The 25,706-nt window shown below is 36.2% G+C and overlaps 1 protein-coding gene across 2 annotated transcripts in view; it reads left to right on the forward strand.

Moving 5' to 3' along the window:
- Positions 1-25,706, forward strand: part of NTN4 (netrin 4) — a 109,909-nt gene that overhangs the window by 50,380 nt on the left and 33,823 nt on the right. For both annotated transcript variants that reach the window (XM_082419421.1, XM_082419422.1), the window contains exons 4-5: positions 16,414-16,540; positions 18,526-18,714. In XM_082419421.1, coding sequence (XP_082275547.1) covers positions 16,414-16,540; positions 18,526-18,714 — 316 coding nt within the window. The remainder of the gene's footprint in view (positions 1-16,413; positions 16,541-18,525; positions 18,715-25,706) is intronic.

Below are 25,706 nucleotides of genomic sequence, written 5' to 3' on the forward strand. Positions count from 1 at the left end.
GAGATCCATTTCAGATAATAATGTTAAAAATATCAATAATAATGACTGTTCTTGATTGTGTCACACATCTACATACATTTTCTCTTTTAATCCTCAATTACATGGAGCCAGTACTATTATCCTTATTTTATAGGTAGGAAACTATGTCTCGTTATTAAGGAATTTACCCAAGATTACTGAGAGCAGGGATTGGAAACCCCATGTATCTAATTCCAAAATTTATTCTCTTTATGTCACATTTATCCCCATAATGCTAAGAAAAGAACCCAATTTAAAAATGGGCAAAGGTTTAAATAGGTATTTTTCCAAAGAAGACATGCAAATGTTCAATAAGCCCATGAAAAGATGCTTGACATTCTTAGGCATTAGGGAAATGCAAATCAAAACCACAATGAGATACTGCTTCACATCCACTAGAATGACTATAACCAAAAAGACAGATAATAACAAGTGTTAATGAGGATGTAGAGAAATTGGAACCCTCATACATTGCTGGCAGGAATGTAAAATGGTGCTGCTGCTGTCTGGTAGGTCCTCAAAAAGTTTAACATAGACTTATTATATGATCCAGCGATTCTACTCCTCAGTATCTGCCCAAGTGAACTGAAAACATATGTCTACACAAAACCTTTTACATGAATGTTCATAGCAGCATTATTCATAGGAGCCAAAAAGTGGAAACAACCCAGTGTCCATCAACTGATGAATGAATAAACAAAATGCGGTATATCCATACAATGGAGTATTATCCAACCATAAAAAGGAATGCAGTACTGATACATGCTACAACGTAAATGAACCTTGAAAACAGTATGCTAAGTGAGAGAAGCCAGCCACAAAAGGCCACATATGGTATTATTCCTTTTCTATGAAATGTCCAGAAAAAGCAAATCCATAAAGACAAAGTAGGTTAGTGGTTGCCAGGAGCTGGAGCTCAGGGAGGAATGGGGAGTGACTGCTTAACGGGCACAAGTTTTCTTTTTGGGGTGATGGAAATTCTCTGGAATTAGATGATGGCAATGACTGCACAATTTTTTGGATATTCTAAAACCCACTGAATTGCATGCTTTAAAATTGTTAAAATGATGAATTTTATGCTATGTGAATATAATCTCAATAAGAAAAAATCAAAAGGTAAAAAACAAACCAACCAACCCATGGCTGGTTACAAAGGAACTTTACAAAATGAATCTATTTCTTTTCAAGTCCCAGTCATTAAGCCGACTGTTTTTAAAAGCAGTAGCTTTGGATGGATGGGTATTGAAGAAAACCAATTCTTTCAGTAGCTGTGGTTGTTGTTTCTGGACATATTCAAATGATCACAGATGTGGTAATGACTGCTTTCTGATAGAGTTGCCAAACAAGCATAAGTTTTTAATATCAGTACTTCCATCTTAATCTTTCATATGAGCATACTCAATAATGAAGACTATGTTTTACAAGATTCACCTGGAAACAAGCAATTTTCCAATATGAAAAGAAGCACCTGAATGAATTAATTCAACAACAAAAGACTATGGAAGAAAACATGCCCTAGCAACTGGCTTCTTGTACTATAATCAGGGGCTCATTTATCTTAAGTCAATTTTTGTAACACCCTCTGCACTGTATAGAATACTGAGTGACAGTTAAATAGAACTGTCAAGAAGAAAGGAAAACAGTGGGAAATGTGGACTAGAATGAATTTAAAAAAAAAGAAAGAAAGAAAGAAAAAACTTTGTATAAGAATGCAAAATAGTCGGTGACAAGGAATTTTCCTTTAAAATAACCAAAAGCTATGTGAATACATTGAGCAAGTGAATGTCAATGGGGTGAAAAGTACTTAATAATCCCCCACAGCATTTCTAATAGAATTTACCTGGTCCCAACTAATTATAAAAACCCATCTAAATCCTCAAAAACGTTGAACAAAACCCCACAAGACCTTCCTTCTTTCTTGCATCAAATGCTGCTTGACAGATAAGTTGCTTACAAAATGAGTTCTAGTTTTTCCCTTCACTTAGTTTCTCAGGTTCTTGTCTGATAGTTTTAACAGCATAGAAGTTATATATTGTTAATTCTACTTTTGCTATTTCTTTCTAAAATTATTCAAATTAAATAGATACTAAAAAATTGAAATTGATATGATCCCTTTTTCCCTCCAGAGATTTTATCATAAGAAGTTATTTTAGGTGTTTGTGGGAAGGAAAAAAAAAAAAATCTTCCTGATGACATCACTGTTCTAAGATGGAAGCCTCTAATGTTTTAGGGCTCTCTCGGGAGTTCTGTTCCCTGTTTTGCCACTGATTTGTGTTGTGACCTTGGAAAAGTTTAAATATAAAAAGACAAGTGCAAAGTGAACTTATGAAAACAAGACTTAACTGAGATCAAACGAAGAGCAGAGATGGAGTGGGTCACATGGCTATGTATTATAGCAACTGTCCCAGTGACTCAACACAGTAACGCAGGTAGTAATCGGGCTTGAAAGAAATTTCAGATGCCTTAGCTGTTTACTAAGAGAGTTTCTTATATAGTATTCTAGGAAAGTCAAAGTCTGCCTATAAAAAAGAACTGCAGCAAGACTCTAATGATATTTGTCAATCTTCTCTTGTTCTATATCTTGAAGAAATTGTAGCTGTCACAGAGGAGAAAAGGAGCTAATTTGATATTATGAGGCAATTCCTTAGATACACTGAAATAAATGTCTTAAAATCAGAGTACCTTACTTTATTGCCATTGTACACATGCAAATCTGAAACCAAATTATGCATGTAACCTAACTATTCATTTGTAGGATTTATCCAAATAAATATACCTGTTGGACAGACATCATTTTTAAAAGCCCAGTAGTCAGAAATAATTCTTAAAACCCATTGGAAACAAAAAGCAAATAAGAAGTAGTTCTATGTAAGGAAGTAATGATAGAAAAAAATCACATAAATTGGTAATAGTATGATCTTATCTAAATGTAATCTTCATAAGCTTCCTGAGCATCACAATTTTTAGTTTAATGCTACTTTCACTTTTATGGCAGAAATATTTATTACAGTCCCCACAGGAAAGATAAAGTGCCTGAGGAAACTGAAAAAAAGAAGCTAGTAGAATTAATCTTGTAAAAATACGAGACATTCAAAACCCATTTAGCTATATAAAGCATGTTGAAATTCCACTTTTAGAAGTATATCCTCAAGTAGTCTAGACAGAAGAACTTTAGGTAACATGTGGAGGATAAGAAATGGCAGTGCTAAAGGATATATATTTTTTTTAACTTATTTATTTAAATTTATTTATTTATTTTTGGCTGTGTTGGGTCTTAATTGCTGCATGCAGGCTTTCTCTAGTTGCAGCGAGCAGGGGCTACTCTTCGTTGTGGTGCGCGGGCCTCTCATTGCGGTGGCTTCTCTTGTTGCGGAGCACAGGCTCTAGCCACGAGGGCTTCAGTAGTTGTGGCACGTGGGCTAAGTAGTTGTGGCCCATGGGCTCAGTAGTTGTGGCTCACGGGCTCTAGAGCACAGGCTCAGTAGTTGTGGCACACGGGCTTAGTTGCTCCGTGGCATGTGGGATCTTCCCAGACCAGGGCTCGAACCCGTATCCCCTGCACTGGCAGGCGGATTCTTAACCACTGTGCCACCAGGGAAGTCCCAAGGATACATTTTTAAAGAGTAAAGCCATGACTGTCACACAGATATAAAATAAACATGTGTCAACCGTTTTACTTAACTCAGTAATTAATGAGGGACCAGTAAGACCTTATAACTGCTTCAAAGGAAAATTCGAAGAACCACACATACACTGGCAAATGAAGAAATATACAAAGAGGTGCAAAATAGGTCAATGTGAAGGGCAATGATCAATTGCATTGTCAGACACAACTGATTTGCATTTCTATGGACAAGAGTTATTTGAATTATTATTAATTTTCTACAACTTACAGAGTTGTAAAATGGTTCAGTGATAATAAAATGCAGAGATGGGCAGAAGACCTAAGTAGACATTCTCCAAAGAAGACATACAGGTGGCCAACAGGCATGTGAAAAGATGCTCAGCATCACTAATTATTAGAGAAATGCAAATCAAAACTACAAGGAAGTATCACCTCACACCAGTCAGAATGGCCATCATTAAAAAGTCTACAAATAATAAATGCTGGAGAGGGTGTGGAGAAAAGGGAACCCTCTTGCACTGTTGCTGGGAATGTAAATTGATACAGCCACTATGAGAACAGTATGGAGGTTCCTTAAAAAACTAAAAATAGAACTACCATACGACCCAGCGATCCCACTACTGGGCATATACCCTGAGAAAACCATAATTCAAAAAGAGTCATGTACCACAATGTTCATTGCAGCTCTATTTACAATAGCCAGGACATGGAAGCAACCTAAGTGTCCATTGACAGATGAATGGATGAAGAAGATGTGGCACATATATACAATGGAATATTACTCAGCCATAAAAAGAAACAAAATTGAGTTATTTGTAGTGAGGTGGATGGACCTAGAGTCTGTCATACAGAGTGCAGTAAGTCAGAAAGAGAAAAACAAATACCGTATGCTAACACATATATATGGAATCTAAAAAAAAAAAAGGTTCTGAAGAACCTAGGGACAGGACAGGAATAAAGACGCAGACGTAGAGAATGGACTTGAGGACACGGGGAAGGGGAAGGGTAAGCTGGGACAAAGTGAGAGAGTGGCATGGACATATATACACCACCAAATGTAAAACAGATAGCTAGTGGGAAGCAGCCGCATAGCACAGGGAGATCAGCTCCACGCTTTGTGACCACCTAGAGGGGTGGGATAGGGAGGGTGGGAGGGAGGCGCAAGAGGGAGGGGATATGGGGATATATGTATCCCTATATATGTATACATATATACATATGTATACATATGTATACATATGTATATGTATACATATGTATACATATGTATACGTATACATATGTATACATATGTATATGTATACATATGTATACGTATACATATGTATACATATGTATATGTATATATGTATATGTATAGCTGATTCACTTTGTTATAAAGCAGAAACTAACACACCATTGTAAGGCAATTATACTCCAATAAAGATGTTAAACAAACAAACAAACAAAAAACTGAATCACTTTGCTGTACACCTGAAACTAACACAACATTGTAAATCAACTATGCTTCAGTTACAAAAAAAAAAAAAAAAAAAAGGCAGAGATAACCCACAAAAGTATGCTAGCCAGAACACTTAGTCTTTTTTTTTTTTTGGCGTGGGGTTGGGGGGGGGCAGCATTTCAAAGTTTATCTGAATTTTACCAAACAAAAAGAACATTATTTGTTAATTAGGGAAATATGCAAAGAAAAGTATTCTGATAATGTTGATAATGTGGTTTCCCAAAACTTGCTACATTTGAAACTTTTAAGCCCATTGTTATAAATAAAAGTAGTCCCTATACCTGGACTCACAAAGAGAGAGAGATTTTCTTTATTCTAGGAAATCATCACTCTGAAGGGTAAGAGAGAATCCTACCTAAAATTTACTGAAGAACCCAAAATTTAAACTAAAGTGCTCACTTTAAAACCATTGTTGAGCTAATAGTATATTTTAAAACAATGGGAATATTTTAAAACCTTCTTTCATGTGGCTTTTAAATAAGGTTACGTTATTAAAAATATTTTTTAACTCAAAAGTGTTTTGAAATTTATTTGGAAAGCCCAAAATGTTTTTCTCTGTCCTGGAGCAGTTTCTGCCTTCCTTTCTGCAGGGAAGTTGGTTTGGAAAGTTTGTTTTTGCTTTGTTTTGTTTTTGGTTTTGACCAATCATCTAATTTCACAGAAAGTGCCATGATGTATGTTGAAAGATAAACCACAAAACTTGGTTTTAGTTTTTAGTTCTAGCTGTAATACTTCAAAACAGAGGTCTGCTGAAACACATCTTTACGAAATCTTAAAATTAATGTCCACAATTTGGAGTACACAGATTTAGTAGCATTTGGAAATTTTGTGTGTGTGGATTCATGCTTCTGAATACTACTTCAACTCCTGATTTCATATGATAAATAGCATGCACAGTGGCACAGAAAAACTGCCATTTAGATATATAAATAAAAGCTTTGGGGCATACAAAGTTTTGTACGTGAAAAAATGGAAATAAGCCAGCAACCTGAATCTAAAAATTGACCTGAATCATTAGGCTATGCACAGTGTTCTCACTTACCATTCTTTATAAATTAAAACTAACTGTTTAAAAGCCATCGCACTACATAATATTACTATCTGTCCCTACCAAATCATATCTAATAGGGAGAGCCCATAACAAAAGGAAGGCTATTCACAAAGAGCAAATCTTTAATTAGAATTCATTTACGTTCCTGTTATCTCCATCTGCAAATTTATTCAGGGGAGTTTCTGATAAGTTAAGAGTTGTTAACACTTGCAGTGGCCCAGAAATACCCCTAGGAGGCATCAGAATTTTCAGTGTACAGACAGATTTTACAATAAACCAATGAGAATCTAAAAGTATTCTCTACCAGTACATGCCCTGAACTTATTCATGCCAGGTATGGGAAATGGGGGCCAATCTTCCTATATTCACCCATCTTGAAAACTGCTAGGTTTCTCCCAGAGGAACAGGACAAATAATCCATTCAAGAACTTAATACCCTTGAAATGGCTCACTTTGAGTCCAAACCAGCCTTTGTCCCAAGGAGCTCTTCAAGGACAAACTGGTCTGAAACATACCAATATTATTTAAGTAACACACTGAAGAGATCTGGCCAAAGTAGATCCCTCAAAGATCCTACTCCCCAGGGTCTTTAGAATAGTATAGTTTAAGGGTTAAGTTGGTGGCTCTGGAGTCAGACTGCTAGAATTCAAATAGCTCCACCACTTACTGGCTTTGTGACCTTGGGCAAATTACTTAAACTCTTTGGGCTTCAGTTTCCTCATTTATGAAATGCAAGCAATAATTATACCTACCTTACTCTTGTGTAAATCCAATGAATTAATATTTATACAATGCCTAGAACACTGCCTGGTACATAGTAAGTGCTAATCAATATTAACTACTACTATTATTGTTATTATTTATCATCATCATCATCTTCTTCTTCTTCTTCATCTTTATTGTTCCCATTTCCCTCCCTGACTAATCCATGTTCCTTGGGCCTACAGTAGTTCTCCCATAGCAACTATAGACGACCACCCTATGTAACATCATATTTACCAATATTCCTTGACCAGAAGCACTCTGGACAAAGCTGAATGTCTTTCAATCCTACTCTGCCCAAAATCCTGCTCTGTGACAAACAAAAGTATCCTATTCCCACTTCAAATGATTAATTAGCACCCTGCTTTCTTGGGAAGTTTTTAAAGTGGAACTAAACTCAATAACTAAGGTTCTCAATGCTCCTTTGAATATACATTGGCTGAATAAAAAAAAAAAAATTAACACATATTGATTGAAAACCTATTATATGCCAGGTACTGGGGATTCAAAGAAATTTAAGCCACAGTTTCTTCCCTGCAAGAATTTACAATCTAGTGGAGAGAGGTATATAAACACGATTACCATACAGTGTACTTACATGCAGTTTTCCTATGAAATTTGTATTGGCTCCATGCATGGTTTTTGTTTTTGTTTTTTTTCCAGGTTTGTCAGCCAGAGCAAGGTTCTTGGCAAAATAGTGAAGTAGGCACAGTTTGTCTTTGGCTCCTTCCCTCTCCCCTTTAGACATTCCCTTTCCTTCCACCAGGAAACTACTTCCTCCTTTAAGCAACTCTGAGTACAGTTTTAGGATTGAAAACAGATGGTTATAATTCCTGCTGATATGTTTGTTGCTAATAATTTAAGGATTTATGCCTCCTGAGCTTAAGTACATTTTTGTAGGGAGCTCTTGAGCCTAAAGCACCATTCAGAAGCTAAAGGAATGAGTCCCAATAGGAAGAATTTCAGGCAACAGGCTGACGGGGAAGCCTCTCGTGGCTGATTTCCATTCTTTACTCATAATTGTTTCTGCTCTATACCTCTTTATTTTTTTGCCCATGCTTTCTTACAAGACCCGTTTTCTCTAGTGTTAAAGTGTAGACCAAGGAATAGATTGTAGAGCTTTTCAACTTCTTACATTCTGCTATACATATTATTGGGCAAGGGTTTGGAATACTCGGGCTTCAGCCTATTTTATCCCATTCTGACAGTATGTTTCAAGCCCCCTTTTACCAAACTCAATTATTATGCTTCATATTCACCATAGAACTCCCACTTCTTCTGTGAAATTAAAACATGCAAACCTTTAATAGGGGTAGAGGAATATTTTATTTGTTAATGAAAAGACATGTTTTCCTCACAATGCTTTCTATTCAAAGGTTTATGCTGTAGCATTGTTGTGCCTGTTTTTCCCTGCTTAAGAGGAGCAGGTTCTAACAGGCTAGCCCATTATTAGAATTCATCTCTTTTCATGCATAAGAAGTTCATTCTTTTAGAAGTTAATCCTTTTCTCTAAAAGGGACATACTATCTCTTCAGAAATTAAATCAGTTTTTTGCCTTTACATTTTGTCTTAAGGTGCTACAAAGCATTGTTCCACTTTCTAAATCATTTGTCATAGCTAAATGCAGGTCCGTGAATTGCCACAGCTGCCTTTAAGTGGGCATTTTTCTTAGGTTCATAGAATAGGCACTGTTTGTATCCTTTTTTCACAAACATTTTTTAAAGTTCCAATGATGGTATGAAAGAATATTCATTTCCCATTGGAATTCAAAGAATGAAAATAAAATCATGTATATGTAAACAATAATGACACAAGAGCTCAAGGAAATTAGTCAATTGATGAAATTCAGGAATTTCTGAATATTTAGCTGTAAAATCTTTTTTTCCACTAACTTTCATTATAAAGTTTAGTAGGACATGAACAATAGTTGGTCCTTTCTTTCTTGGAAAGCAGTTGGGAAGTAAATTTTATCAGACATTCACAAAGCAATTCAGTTAATTTGAGTCCTTCAAAGCTTTAACCAGGTTGATTATTCGCTTTGGTAATTCCATTATGGTGAATGTCTGGTGAGCATCACTAGATGATGAAATATACCTTTATTTGGAAGGCAGGTGCTAGAATGACAGCCTACAATTACTTTAGTCACAAGCAATGGGGAAAATGCAGTTCAGAAGGAGGAAAACAGTAGAAGAAAAATCGGAAAGAATACAATTTAGTTTAGGTATAGTCATTATTGACAAATGCAAATCAATCTTCAGAGACTATTAACATTTATTTTTCATTTGTGCCACATCAGGTAGTGCCTGCAAAAAAGAAGAGATATTCTCCTAGCTCTCCCTTGTTTGACTTTCACATCATTTGGAAACATGCTGCACTGGAGAGATGCCAACAGGACCCAGCCATATGACATTTAAGTCTTATCTGGTAGCTCAGAAAGGATTATGGGTAGTTGCCTACAACCAGGCAGTATTCACAATACAGAGTAGCAGGGCTTAGAATCATAGAACCTTAAGACTAGAAGGACCTTACAAGTCATCAAAGCCAATCTTCCATCTAATGTTTAAATATTCTACAACATCTTGATAAGTGATTGTCCTACCCATATGCTTGACATGGCAAACAACCAGATTCTCACAACCTCCTGCCATGGCCAATTTCCTCAACTCTATGTTTGTTGACTTCTAGAAGGCCTTCTGCCCCAAAGAGAACAATTAAAAAGCAGCTTTTTGGGCTTCCCTGGTGGCACAGTGGTTAAGAATCTGCCTGCCAATGCAGGGGACACGGGTTCGAGCCCTGGTCCGGGAAGATCCCACATACTGCAGAACACCTAAGCCTGTGTGCCACAACTACTGAGCCTGCACTCTAGAACCCGCGAGCCACAACTACTGAAGCCCGCGTGCCTAGAGCCCGTGCTCCGCAACAAGAGAAGCCACCGCAATGAGAAGTCTTCACACCTCAACAAAGAGTAGCCCCTGCTCGCCACAACTAGAAAAAGCTCGCACGCAGCAACGAAGACCCAACAGAGACAAAAATAAATAAATTTAAAAAAATAATTTTAAAAAAGCAGCTTTTCTAAGCAAGATGTGTATCTTCCAATGACGGATTTGAAAAAATCGTTTCCTCATTTTGCCCCCACCTAGATTCTTACTTATATAGCCTTATGAAGGAGTGGTATTTTCTCTTCTATGTCTATTTGCCTCTAATATATAATATTTGTCAAAGTGCACAGGTGTTAATGAGCAAGCTGTTCCAGTAATTCCTTAAATTACTGGTTCAAAGTTTGTATGATTCCCTCCCTGTAAGATAAATATGCTAAAAATGACTTGCAAGTAGGTTAATATTAGTAACAAATAAATACTATTAGACATGAGGCTGAAAACTTGGCCTCTGTGCACTGGTGCTGAATCAAATCTTGGAGACAGAGTTTTGGGTGAAGTAGAAAAGAACAGCTTTATTGCTTTGCCAGGCAAAGAGGGACACAGCGGGCTCGTGCCTCTCAAAAGTGTGTGTCCCAACCTGGGAGGATTTGGTGAGGAGTTTTATAGCAATGGTTCAAGGGCGGAATTGTTGATAAGGGTCAGGGTGTGTGCAGGGCCTGCACTCCTTTAATCTGACCACAGGTGGTCTCCTAATGAGCTTCTCTGGTTCCTTTAATCTGGCCCAGGTAGTCTCTTGATAAGCTTCTCTGGAATGAAGAATGCTAACATCTTCCATTTGTTGGGAATTTTAGTTCTGTAAAGAGCTTAAAGGTATTGTTATGTGTGTCCCTTGGGGCAGAAGCAGGACCCTGCCCCAAGGCTGCACTACTGTTTCTTGGCTGCTCCTCCCTTATCTTTGCATACCGTCCATTCCTTGATTAGCAACTGTTCGGACCTGCCCTTTGGAACTCAGGGAAGGTCATGGAGGCTGAAGGCTATTCCCTGCAAACAAAAAACGGGGGACACAGAAAGGCTTTCATGCCCAGGAGTCCCACAGGGTCTTGCTTGGTTTCAGATATAGGTAGGAAAACTTTTGACATCAACAGAGAAACATACTCTTAGTATAGCAGAGGAGTTTATGAAATTCATAGAATATCCAAAATGCCAAGGTATTCCTCTTAGATAATTAGGAGTTGTAGATTTTTTGTTGAAATAGATTTCTCATTTTCCAATTATAAAGCCAGACACCACTCTTCTTCAACTAAGCCTTAAATACATAATCCCATTTTCCTGCTCTTTATCTAGCTTATGTTTGTGTACCAAATAAGAGCTATGTTTAACTTGTTACTAAATTTTCCTTTTTCTGTTTTGTTTTTTTTTTTCAATGAAGACCTAGTTTTACTTGCACATTTTTCACGAGCATCAAATAGTGGGTGATCTTTCAAGCTTGAACTGTAACAGTTGTATTGCTGAGGAAGGATTTCTTGTTTCAGATGGTCTAGGTAATGATTTACAGCTATTTTTGGTAATTCTCAAAATGACAGCTCCTTGAATTTTTCTGTGTGCAGAAATATTTGCTGGGCTGGCATCTTTCAGACCCTGGGAGGTTCATCCCAATCCTTGGCATGCAGGAATGAGGGAATGCTCTGAAATCCTTACTCCAGAGGGAACTGACCTGTCCACATTATCTTGTGATACATGTGAATGTTTGATGAGGTTTCCCTAAATGTCTGTGGCCTCCTGAGGCCTGGAATTTGTGGGCCAGGACTAAGCTATGAGTTAGGTGAAATTACATATAGGCCTTGGGCATTCCAAGACCAAACCAGATAAACTGACTTATAATGATAGTTTAATTCCTCTAAAGAAAAGTAGCAATAATTTGCAGCATCTATGTTTATATAGTATTGAATAAATGGTGTTTTAAAAGTAGGAAGGATACAAAAAAGCAATAAAATAAAAATTAACAACCTTTTAAAATTCTAAACATTATCAGAAAATACATTTGACTGCCATTGGCTGTTGGAAGGTATAAGCTGGGGTAAAAAATTTTGGAAAAGAAATAATAAAGGAGGGGGAAGAAACAACATAACAGACAAGATAGGAGATAAAAGGAAATCTTTTAAAAGAGAAGAAAATAAAGTATATTTAATATCACTTTCAATCACTTCCTTACTCAAAAATCTTCAATGGATCTTCAGTATTACAGGATAAATTCATCATTCTTAAGCTATTTAATGTATTCCGTGGTCTAGATAGAACCTACTTATTCAACACATGTCCTCTGGTTTACTTACTGACTATTCAGAATATTCCTTTGGGGTTATCTTCTTGTCTTTGCTCCCTAAGGAAAATCCTATGTACTCTTCAAGACACAACCTCAGGGACCGCACTTAGAGTTTTATACAGATAGCAATTATTGACCTTGGTCTCTACTATATTTACTTTGGACTTCTTAACATTGTTTCAAATGCCCTCCTCAGATAGTATTCCATATAATCTCCTTAACAGCAATGATGAATTAGGTATGGTTTATTCTAGGAATTTTGACTCTAATTCTATCAAATATTTGTATCCTGGGTGTTTTGTATGTAGTGGTTTGTTTTTTATTTTTTCACAGGTTATTATAGAATTTAGACAGTTACAAAACTGCTTTTTCTGCTAATCTTCATTATGCTACTAACTTGTGCCAGCTATATAAGTATGCCTTCGCTTCACTAAATTCCTCAACTTTGGAAGATTTTTCTTATTTATTTTTTCAAAAGACTCCATTTTGTTTGAAATCAGGATCTAGTACAAGTAAACAAAGAATCATCCATCTTTTACTGAGAGCCTTTAAAGAATCTTACCATGCAAATCTAGAATATGACACAAATGAACTTATCTGTGAAACAGAAACAGACTCACAGACATAGAGAACAGACTTGTGATTAGCAAGGGGGAGGGGGGTTGAAGAGGGAAGAAGTTGGAGTTTGGGGTTAGCAGATGCAAACTATTAGATATAGAATGGATAAACAAGGTCTACTGTATAGCACAGTGAACTATATTCAATATCCTGTGATAAACCATAATGGAAAATATGAAAAAGAATATATATATATGCACATAATTGAATCACTTTGCTGTACAGTAGAAATTAACACAACATTGTAAATCAACTATATTTCAATTAAAAAAGAATCTTACCATGCAGAAGTTATTTGATAGAATTTCTATTTTTTTCATTATGATAAGGAATGTTGAATTTAAAATATTTAATAAAAAGCAGTTGGACTGGAGCATTTCTACCAGAATATATGAAAAATTAGATATCCAGGAGCTAGGATGAAAAGACTTCATTCTTAAAGAGCAGTAGAAATTGAATTCCTGCAGATCTGCAAATTTAAGTGCAAATTTGTCTTTAGCTCTTGCCTGGACATGTGAATAGTGATGTATAGTAAACTATTACAACTCCATGGGACTTTATGTATAAACAGCTCCTAGCAGGCATAGTCACAAAGAGAAGCCCAAGAAAATAGGTAACTATAACTCACCTTACACTTGGGCATTCCAAGAGCAAAACCAATAAGTTGAATCTATAATATTAGCTGGGTTTCTATAAAGAAAATCAACAAAAGTTTTTGCAACAACATTGTACTCTGAGTCAATTCTACCATTTAAAAAATCTATATCCTGGCTAATCCCTAAGAATGAAAAGGACAGCTATAATTAATTTTCATTAAGCACAAAAACCTTACTTTACAATACACAGAAATTAAATTTAGCAAGATGGCCACCAAAATTATTATTTATGAAATTTCCCAGATTATAACTCTTAGTCCTCATGTGATTCATTTACAAGTAGCCTGTGCTCCTCCAAGCCCTGAATAAATCCTGCACTTGAACTTTATGTGTGCATAAAGGTCTACAGTAGTCATGTAACGCACTTGGATAATGCATATGCTATTTTCAGAGTGCCTCTACCGGTAGAACCAAAGACATATATACCAAGGAAATGAAAAGAGAAAGGGGATCCTGGATAAGATAACACAACTTACTCAAGTGTTAAATTAGGTCCAGCAGTAGTACATCAATGTACTGGTTTTGGTTATTTCCACATTTGTTGAACTCTAAGATTCATTTTGTTTCTGGCCACTCTAAGTACATGTTGTTTTTAGTAGTTCCTTTATCATCACAGTCAGAATATTTTGGATGTATTAAAATAAACTTTGTTCACAGATTTTCCCTAGCCTCCTGGCACCACAGCTTGGTTAATTTTGTTTCTTCTTCCTGGAAAGTCTCTTCCCGTGTTCCTGTCAGAAATACTGCCCAACTTCAAGAACCATCTCAAAACCCAGTCCCTGTCATAAACAACTGCTAATCTATGGTGATTTCTGCATCTTTTGAATTCCAACATCATTTTGTTTCTTAGGTATTTATTTATTGTCTTGTTTATCTGTAATTTTTTTCTATGTAAATTTTTTTTTCTCCAGCTACATTATACTTTGCTTAAAGACAGAAATCATGTTTTGTAATGCTTTGTGTACCAAACATTGCCTAACATAGCAACTCTCTCTTGTAGATATTCATTAAATAATTGTTGACTGGTTGATATAATTTATTACCTTTATGCTGATTTACCTCTTATACTGTTTCTCAAGAAAACAACAACAATACCTCATAGATCCAAATTTGGGAATCCCATTCTGAGCTGCTTTACAAAACGTTCATTTGTACAGTCATGACATCATGTGTCAATAAATGCATTTTGCTACTGGAATTCAGGGCAATACTTAGTTATTAGGAAGTATTCCAGATGATCCCAAATATTAATTTTTAGAAATTATTTAGGACTTTATGAGAGGGATTGGGTTTTGAGATGGTTCTTGAAGTTGGGCAGTATTTCTGACAGGCAGAAGGGAAGAGGGAAGAGAGTTTCCAGGAAGAGGAAACAAAATTAACCAAGCTGTGGTGCTAGGAGGCTAGGGGAAATCTGTGAATGTGTGGGGACTTCCCTGGTGGTGCAGTGGTTAAGAATCCGCCTGCCAATGCAGGGGACACGGGTTCTATCCCTGGTCTGGGAGGATCCCACATGCCGCAGAGCAATTAAGCCTATGCACCACAACTACTGAGCCTGCGCTCTAGAGCCTGTGAGCCACAACTACTGAGCCCGTGAGCCACAACTACTGAAGCCCGCATGCCTAGAGCCCGTGCTCCGCAACAAGAGAGGCCACTGCAATGAGAAGCCTGAGCACCACAATGAAGAGTAGCCCCCACTCGCCGCAACTAGAGAAAGCCCGTGTGCAGCAATGAAGACCCAATGCAGCCAAATAAATAAATAAATAAAATTTTTAAAAAAGAAATTATTGGTGAGATAATACAAAAAATATTAAAATTCTCATAAAACTCTCAGATCCCAGATAATTCCACTAAAGTATTCCTCCCTGTGAAAAATACTATTTTAAAAACCCTCAACTACTCTGAATTGTGGGATTAAAAGAAAATGCCCAGTCATTATGACAAAATGTGTTCAAAGCCTTAAAAATATACAAATGTTGACTGTTCAATTTTACCTCTAGAAAACACAGTCCTAATAAAGATGTACACAAATTCTTAGCTACAAGGATATTCATTATAGAATTAAAATATAGTATGTAAAAATATTTTAAAGCCTAAATGACCAAAAATAGGGGATTGGTCAAATAAATTTTACATCATACAAGGGAGCCATTAAAATGTGTGTTGTACAAGAATATTTAATGACATGAAATGATGATCTCAATCCAAAAAAGAAGTTTTAAATATAATTGTGTTTTTAAAAACCTTATTAAATATAATTTTATTTTTAAAGTACCTCAAATATATGCTTCAAATATTGATAATGATGTCACTTTGTGATGGGATTACAGATTTCTAAGTTTTCTATATTGAAGATGTATTACTTTTGTGTAAAGAATAAAATAATTTAAAGGTATTAAAAATTTAAGTAGGGCTTCCCTGGTGGTGCAGTGGTTAAGAATCTGCCTGCCAATGCAGGGGACACGGGTTTGAGCCTTGGACTGGGAAGATCCCACATGCCACGGAGCAACTAAGCCCATGCACCACAACTACTGAGCCTGAGCTCTAGAGCCTGCGAGCCACAGCTACTGAGCCCGCGTGCCACAACTACTGAAGCCCGTGCACCTAGAGCCCGTGCTCCGCAACAAGAGAAGCCACTGCAATGAGAAGCCCGCGCACCGCAACGAAGACCCAACGCAGCCAAAAATAAATAAATAATTAAAAAAACAAAAACAAAATACAAAAAACAAAACAAAAAAAATTTAAGTAAATGCCTAGCCAGTAATCTCAGAATTGCTCATTAGGTTCACATATCCTACAGCCAAGGATATGAATTAACAACAAGACAAACTAAAGAAAGGATCTTTCATCTTGATGACCAACTTCTTCACAAAAATGAATGAATGTCATATGGCTAAAGCCAACCAATGAGATGAGGTTGTGGGAAGAGTGTTCTTTCCTAGCATTGTTTGTGCTCATAGCGCTTACTTATTTTTGTTTGCAGGTCCATGGAAAGTGTATGTGTAAGCACAACACAGCAGGCACCCACTGCCAACATTGTGCACCTTTATACAATGACCGCCCCTGGGAGGCAGCTGATGGCAAAACAGGGTCTCCAAAAGAGTGCAGAAGTAAGTACCAAACACACAGACTCAAAGCCTTCTTTGTAAAGTAAACATCTATGGACTCCTTGTTGTCTCTAGAAACACAATATAAAGTAGTAGCCCATATCAAACATAGACCATATCACTGCCCACTGTAACTTCAGCCATTTGGAAACAATTACTGCTTGCAAAATCACCGATATACTATTTTGCCAAGAATGTGTTGCCCATTTGCTGGGACACTATGTGGGACCTAAGCACCCTCCCTGAGACTTTGACATAATAAAACATGGCTAGACGCAAGAGCAACTGAGGATTAGAATGTGCAGTTACCATCATAGCTGAGATATTGAATTATAATCATGAAAATAGCTATCTTGAATTCAGTTCCCAAAACAACCCTATAAAGTAGGTGGTGTTAATCCCATTTTAGAGATCAGGAAACTGAGGCTCAATAAGATTAAGTAACTTGCCAAAGTTAGTAAATGATAGAGTCAGGACTTGATCCCTAGTCTTCAGACTCCAAATTAAATGTCTTTTTTCTGTTAATACCATAATGCCTTTCTTTTCACTTATGATACTTGTAGTGACAAATTAGATTTAAAACTAAGCCAGTTCATCAAGAATGAGACTAACATTGCCATGGCTAACTTTGGGTTTGAGGTTGGAAATTAGATAGAAGGGTAAAAAATATGGGAACATGAATCATTTTTTTTCTTTGCAATTCAAAATGAAATATACATGAAATAGAAATACACATGCACAGAGAAATACACATGCCCGTAACAACCTTTACACTCACAGACTTCAGTTTTACTAGGATTTAAAGGCAAGTACAGTGGGTAAAATTGTGAGAAGTCTCTTCCCTTACATAATTTGGAATCATAACTGATTTATTTTAGTTTCTAGGAAATGTAAAGGATTTCCTCTAAGCATAAATCTTAAATTATCTTCCAATATGCTTTTTAAAGACTATGAGTCTGGTCAAAATATCATAACACATCAAGGAAACAATGAAAAACAATAGCACAAACATTTTCAAATGCAGTTGACCTCCAGAAAAAAGTCTGGATCCTTATTCAAATCACTCATCAAGAGAATCTAAAGAATTTCTCCTAAATTCCTAGAGTGCCATTCTGGCCCTTTCCACCGAAACCAGCTGCATATCTAAATACATATAGAACACAGAGACTTGTCACTTGGCGCTATTGACTGATAATCTTAGAAATGTCTTTGAGAAATTGTTATATAAGAAACTCTGCAAGCCTCTTCTATAAGAAAATTAAGGCTTCTATAGGAGACTACCTTGTACTCACCAGTACAGCAATAGCTGAGGAATAGTACTTCATGAAAGGTAAATCAATCTATCTGCCAAGTTACTAACCTCTGCCCACCAGAAGGTTCCTTCTAGGCTCAGAGGAAGGAGAGAGGGAAGGAAGGGAGAAAGAGAAGGAAGGAAGGAAGAAAGGAAAGCAGCTACTGAAGGCCAGAGGAAACAGGGTGAAAGAGTTCTTAATGTATAAACGTTTTTATACTGTTTTGAATCTTGTACTGTGAAAATGTATACTATTCAAAAAACTAAATTTTTTTTAATGGAAGTATAGTTGATTTACAATGTTGTGTTAATTTCTGCTGTACAGCAAAGTGATTCAGATATACATACATATAGATGTATGTACATATATATACATTCTTTTAAAAATATTATTTTCCATTATGGTTTATCACAGGATATTGAATATAGTTCCCTGTGCTGTACAGTAAGACCTTGTTGTTTATCCATTCTATATATAATTGTTTGCATCTGCTAACCCTGAACTGCCACTCCATCCCTCCCCCATCTCCCCTCCCCCTTGGCAACCACAAGTCTGTTCTCTATGTCTCTGAGTGTGAAAAAACTAAATTTTTAAAAATTAGGAATCAGCTTACCCTACTTTTAACTGCCTGAATATTAGAGAACCTGTCATTTTATTTTTAATTCTTTGTTTTCCTCCCATGCTTCTTTTTCCCAGCCTGCAAGTGCAATGGACATGCTGATGCCTGTCACTTTGACATTAATGTGTGGGAGGCATCAGGGAATCGTAGTGGTGGCGTCTGCAATGACTGTCAGCACAACACAGAAGGTCAGCATTGCCAACGATGTAAGCCAGGCTTCTACCGGGACCTCCGAAGACCTTTCTCTGCCCCAGATGCTTGCAAATGTAAGTGAATTAATGGTTACTGGAAAAAAAAAAGGTTGATTTGTACAAAAGAGATGACTCTCCATCCTTCATTTGCTCACGCACGGGAGAGAGGTCATGAAATTCTCAGACAATCCACTCACACACATCAGTTAACTTCATTGATAAGGGGTAAGAATTTTCAATCTGTTAGGTAGAAACAGTACAATATTCATAAAAACAATGTCCTTTCTCACTCTCCCTGAAGTAAAATTGTTTCCTATAACCCCACATTTTGGAAAACAAGATGACTAATAAAAGAGAAAAAAGAATGATGAAGAGGGAGATATATTTAAGATCATCTTAAGACCAAACATATGAGTAAGACACAGACAATAATGGACTCAAATAGACGAAAAAAGAGTGGTTATCTGCACTTGGGTCATTCTAGTGTTCATCTCTGCAGTGAATTTGAACACCTGAAAGATGACAGGTTTTGGTTTCATTGTGAATGCAATTTGGTTGACTCTGCTCTAATGTAGCAATGTATCATAAATGAATTTAGAACATAACAATAATTCCCTACTCTCCCCCCAAATACTAAACTGTTACAGAATGGTTCTGCTTTTTTGTTGGCATAACTCCAAGAAGAGGTTTATTTGAAAAAAAGAGTAGAATTTTCAAAGATCTGCTCAATTAATGAGACATGACCTGAAACATGACTGTGAAAGATGTATGCAGAGCTTAAGTGAAAGTCCAGTGTGGATGAACAGTCATTTAACTACATGAGCATTTCCACGTCTGTCAACTCAGAAATTATTAGATAACAGAAACCACTCAAGACTGTTAATGGAGATGAATGATCATGCCCTTCCTTTCCCCGCCAAGGACTCCATGTTCTAGATGAAAAACAGTGACAGGAAAGGAGCAATACAATGGGAAACAATCATTTAAAATCTTGGGTTTGTTTTTAATTTAAAGGAAAAATTCTATTGCTCTTGAAAATACAGTTTTAACCTCAGGCAGGAGATATCTACGTGAAATATGAGTGGTCTTACTTGTTACAAGCTTTCTCTCTTAGACTGTGGAAGATAGAATGTGGAACAGCTCCCTTTCAACCTTGAGCCCCACATTTGGATTTATGTCATAATATTTCTCCAAGAATTCTGTTTTACTCCTGCTCCTTGCTATACTCAGACTTTAATCTTAATAGGTTTCAAACAGATCTAGAGTAGAAGCTTTCCCTGCCCCTTACGGCTGTGTAATCCTATGCCAGCTGTTGAAGCTCTTTGGACTTCGATTTCCTTCTCCCAACAGGGTTGTAATGAGAACTACATAAGCTAAAGTATGTGGAGTGTTTAGCGCATTGCCTGTCATATAGTTAGCCCCCAAGAAATGAAAACTAGTATTATAATAACTGTTGTCCTATAAGGTAGACAGTGGGAAATAATACTATAGAGTTTCTACTCTTTATTGACTAAAAATACCTTATGTCAAAGATAATTACTTCTTTAAAATCCATAGTACCTTAGGGACTAAAATGTAGTTTCCTTAACTCCATGTGCTGACTGAAGGGTCGGCTTATGAAATTGTTTCAGTCTAGAATATATTCAGCCCTAACACCGATTGTACAGGATATATTTAAATAGATATGTGTATGTGTGTATTCCACATCCTCAGACCACTAGTAGAAATGTCTAAAAATAGGAATGTATGGACTAACAAGCAGATAAAACAGGAAAGGAAATTAATTTGTCATTGAGTAACTTAGATACTTGTAACTGTCTTGTATAGCAACAGGCAACATTTTCAAAAAGATACTGTTATATAGCACTGACGTGAAACAGTATGTTGTACAATGTACCTAACGTAGTCATTCCTTCATTCATTCATTCGTTCATTCAATGGATATACATTGAGTGCCTACTATGTGCCAAGGGCTTAGGATGTGTTCAGGAACAAAACAAAGACCCCTGCACTCAAGGAGTTTATATTCTAGAAGAGAAGACACACAATAAATATAAGTAATAAGTGAAATATATAGTATGTTAGAAGGTGATAAGTGCTTTTATCACCAAAACAAGTTAAGAAGGATCCAAGGTGCCAGAGATTTGGAATGAGGAGTGACAAGATGCAGTATTTTTTTTTTATTTTCCCCCAGTTTTATTGAGAAATAATTGGCATATAGCACTGTATAAGTTTAAGGTGTACAACATAATCATTTAGTATATGTATAATGGTGAAATGATCACCACAGTAAGTTTAGTTAACATCTATCACCTCACATAGTTACAGTTTTTTTCCTTGTGATGAGAACTTTCATGATCTATTCTCTTAGCAATTTTCACATATACAGTATGGTATTAACTATAGTTATCAGGTTGTACATTCAACGCCAAATCTTATTTATCTTGTAACTGGAAGTTTGTGGGGTTTTCTGGTTTTTTTAACTTTAGTTGAAGTTAACAAGCAAACCAGTGATTCTCAAAGTGTGGTTGCGGAGCCATCAGCAACAGCGTCACGTGGGAAATGTGTTAGAAATGCAAATTCTCAGACTCCAGCCCAGACCAACTGAATCAAAAATTCTTTGGGTGGAGCCCAGAAATCTGAGTTTTCCCAGCCCTCCAGGTGTTTCTGATGCAAGCTAAAGTTTGAGAAACACTGGTCTAGTTGAAGGCCCCCCCAATTTTACTTACATTGGTTAAAACAAACCCAGTTTCTAATATCTAACTAACTAACATTCAAGGATCTCCTCTGTTCTGGTATAGCAAATGGCTGGTCACTTTCATTAGAGTAACAAGTAGAACAGCTACAAGAATAGTGAAAGAAAACTTTGAAACATTGATTAGGGCTAGATTTTAGAGAGTCTTGTATGCTATCCTAAAAATTTTAGTATTTATTCCCTAGGGTACTGGGAGCCATTGTAGTGATTTAATTAGGAAAGTTTCATATATTTCCAATGTATTTTACTGATATAATGTTCAGATTAATTTGAAAGCATTGCATATTATTCACTGCATTTTACTTTACTAATCAAATTTTAAATTCTGCAGCTTTACAAAATTGTAAGATGAGTAAATGTACAAAAGATTAAAACAGTGACTTTTTAAAAAAAATGTCTGTGTCTTACCAATAAAAAGAGAAATGGAAAGGTTTATTGGCAGACTTGGAGCCAAGATAAATACCTTTTGTTTTGCTTTGTTTTGTTACTGTTCTATGTTCAAGCTACTGCTCATATTCTTACAAAACATAAAAAGGTTGCCAGCTCTAACTATTTAAATCCTAGAGGGCTCATGGCTTCAGAGTAAAAAGAGCATGAAAGAGGAGATTATTTTAAAAGTTACCCCACTACTTATATAGCTCTTCTAGGGACTTGTGCCGAAAACGCTTTATAGGTTTTTGGTCCCCAAACTACAGTTCTATAAAAACATAAGCAAAATTTGAGAAGGTAGCTAAAACTAACAAAACACATAACTTCTTATTATTTTTTAGCCTGTGAAAATGTCAATAGAGACAATATTTTCTATATTATAGTGTTTGATTTCCAAAGTGAAGAGACTTGAGCAAAATTAGGACATTTTAAACTTATTCTTTCGTACAACAAATTCTTATTGAACACTACTGTGTGCTAATTCTTGGGAATTATAACAGTGAGCAAGAGAGACACAATCTTTTTAAAGAGCTTGTGTGTGTGTGTGCATATAAATGTATATATGTATGTATATATATATATGTGTGTGTGTGTGTGTATATAGGCAACTAGTGGTATATACGTGTGTGTGTTAGATCACACAAGTATGACCAGTATTGTTTAGAGAGTGTACAGGGCAGCTCATAGGAGGGGCAATGAACAAGAGTTAATTTTTTGACTTAAGGAGACCTGAAGTTTAATAGGAATCAACATAACATGGGTAGGAATATTCCCAGCAGAGAGAACAACCAGTGCTAAAAAGGAACAGAAGGAAGAAAGACTATAGCATGTTCAAAGAACTGAAAAAATTTCAGAATGGTTATAGAGGCAAAAAAAGAGGGGAGGACAATAAAGGAGTATGAGGATGAGAGAAATAGAGAAGATGGGTGGTTGGATGGAGGTGCCCTCATCTTGGACGCCTCAGTCAGTGAGATGGCGTGGATTGAACTATCCACAAGTAGATGATAATCAGTCAATAGGTACCTTTAGTATAATTACCTGGACCCTACCAATTGATATTTATAGGCAATATCCAAATGTCAGAAGACCAAAGGTATCAAAGCTATTTTAATGAAAACTCCATGAAGAGCACATTAATATATTTAAAAGAAAGAAGGAAAGAAAGAAAGAAAGAAGGAAGGAAAGAAAAAAAGAAAGAAAGAAGAAAGAAAGAAAGAAAGAAAGAAAGAAAGAAAGAAAGAAAGAAAGAAAGAAAGAAAGAAAGAAAGGAAGGAAGGAAGAAAGAAAGAAAGAAAGAAAGGAGGGAGGGAGGAAGGAAGGAAGAAAACATTATAACACAATTGTAACATACTTGTCTGGATTAGTTTCTCAACCCCTTAAATTATCATAGAATTCCCCTGCATCTGGGGTACTGAAAGACTTCAAGCTACAAACTACTACCAATAATTCATATTGCTAATCACTCCTAGTTAAAAACATTTACACAATACTTGCACCAAGTAGGGGGATTATGAAAATAACTGGTACCAATTTAGTCCTTTTAGCATAATTTGTAGGAGGTGGATGGGTTAGTATGGAAGATTTGTATTTCCTTTTTTCCTTTTCTAGACATACCCTTGATCCTGGGTAGGCTGACTGAGGAAGGCGTATCTCCATTCACTTTATGACTATTCCAGCATATGTTTGGGGCAGAGATGCCTGTGTCCACTTCCCTAGCATGGGTTTTCTTACTGGCACCTTCTTCCAGAACATTATTCTGGTTCTTCCCTTCCCTTTTCTGAGCCAGGGGTAAATTCCACCACTTATTAGCGCATTCAATTTTTTTCTCTTTCTAGTATTTTCCATACTATACTGTTTGATTGGCAATGTTTGGCAACATTTTCATTTTTATTTAGTAATATTTTCTTATCATTAACTCCCTCCTTAGCAGATGTGTCTCTATATCACCTTTAGAATTACCAAGGCTGATAATAAAGTTTACGACAAATAGGTTAATGTACTTAACAGTTATTAAGTACCTACAGTACACCACATTTCATGCTAAGTGCTGATAGAAATATCGCTAGAGCTAAAACTTTTCTGCCCATTGGGTCCCACTTTACTTTTATGAGAAAGGTAGTATCAAGAAAACAAGTGGATATCTCTCAAAATTTAAACTATCTCAGTGTATGGCTCCATCAACAACATGTACAATGTTATTCAAAGTAACAATTTTATTATATTTACACTACTCTGCTTACCAAGGCAGAAAAGTAACCTGATACTCAGTGTGTGGTCCAAAGACCAGCTGCACTGGCATCATCCAGTTGCTGATTAGAAGTTGCAGAACCTCTGATCCCACCCCAGACCTACTGAATCAAACATGTGCTTTACCAAAATTCTCAGGTGGTTGTGTTATATTAAAGTTTGAGAATGCTGCAGAGTACTTTTCATCAAGGGTTAAATGCAGTTAGCATTTACTCTACAGTTAATTTTTAAAAATTAGTTAGACAGACAGAATATCCCACTATTCCCTTAGCATCCAAATTAACCAGAGTTTGCATCTGCTTGTATGCACATAGACTTAGATTTTTTTAATGAATTACATAGAGATTTATTGAGGGAAAAAATGGAAATCTAGATAAATGTGTTTCTATGATATAGCATTTTCCAAAGTTTGATTCATGGAACACTAACTCCGTAAGATGTTAATAGGAACTAGATATGGGGAAATTTTTCTACAGCCTTCAAATTCAGGAAGTGGTGAATTAGTCAAAGGTTTCTATTCTTCGGGATTTCTCAGAGCTTTTAATATGCTAGTGTTCATGATAAACCTCCTATAGAGCTCTGAAGTCTGTCTCCAAAATTTAATCAGAGAATGCTTTTCTTAACAGAGTATCTTTTAGGACCAGCATTCTACAGAATGCACGGGAAATATTGCTATTGTCTTGTGGCCATATCTATGTGAAGAGTCACAAAGATATATCCTAGAAGATTCCTTCTGTATGTTTGTTCCTCATTTCCAAGTGCTAGAGCCTACAACTGTATATCAAGGAAATAATAAACTTTATATTTCTATCAGTGAAATAATCACAAACATAATATTAAATAGACCTGGACAATTACTGTCTATTGGATTATCAGCGACGATGTATCAAAACCCTTCTCACCCTTATTTCCTAGTTTATGTCTTCTCAGGAGTTGCAACTATTGAAAACCTGAAACAGCAGGTCAAAGTTTACTAGAAGTTTATAAATCATAGCTCAATTTAGCCAAAGAAACACTTATTGGAAAAACATCTCCTCTATGGCAGGCACTGCAGTAAGCACTAGATCTGTAAAGATGAAAAGGTCTTCCCTAAAGGATCTTACATTCTAGATGGGGAGAAATTTATAGTAACAGATCATTTCAATCATTTCAATGTGGTGATGGTAATGATATAATAGTAATAGCTGACATTTATTGAGTGCCTACTCTTTTCTGTTCACTGTTCAAAGGGCTGTATATTTAGTAACTCACTTAACTTTCACAAAAGCACAAAAGTATTAATGTCCCCCATTATATGAGGAAAATGCAATGAAAGTGATACACGAAGTGCCTCAAGGAGAGTTTGGGGGTGGTGTGAGGGCAATTAAGGGGAGGCTTCCTTAAAAAGATGCCCTCGATACTTCCTTGGTGGCTGTTTTTATTTTTTCCTTTTAAAGAGCTGAAATACAAAGTTTGTCCTACTTTCTAATTGATGATTGCCTTTGTTGCCTTTAATGAGATAATCTAGAAAAGGGAATGAATTGATGTTTATTCTTCCTCACAGAATCTATATACTATACGTTTAATAGAATATTTACCTGGGCACATTAATTCATTCAACAAATATTGGTGACATTATTCTTGGGACTCTATTCAC

This window comes from Balaenoptera physalus (genome assembly GCF_965194825.1).
Source record: "Balaenoptera physalus genome assembly, chromosome: 13".
Lineage (NCBI taxonomy): Eukaryota > Metazoa > Chordata > Mammalia > Artiodactyla > Balaenopteridae > Balaenoptera > Balaenoptera physalus.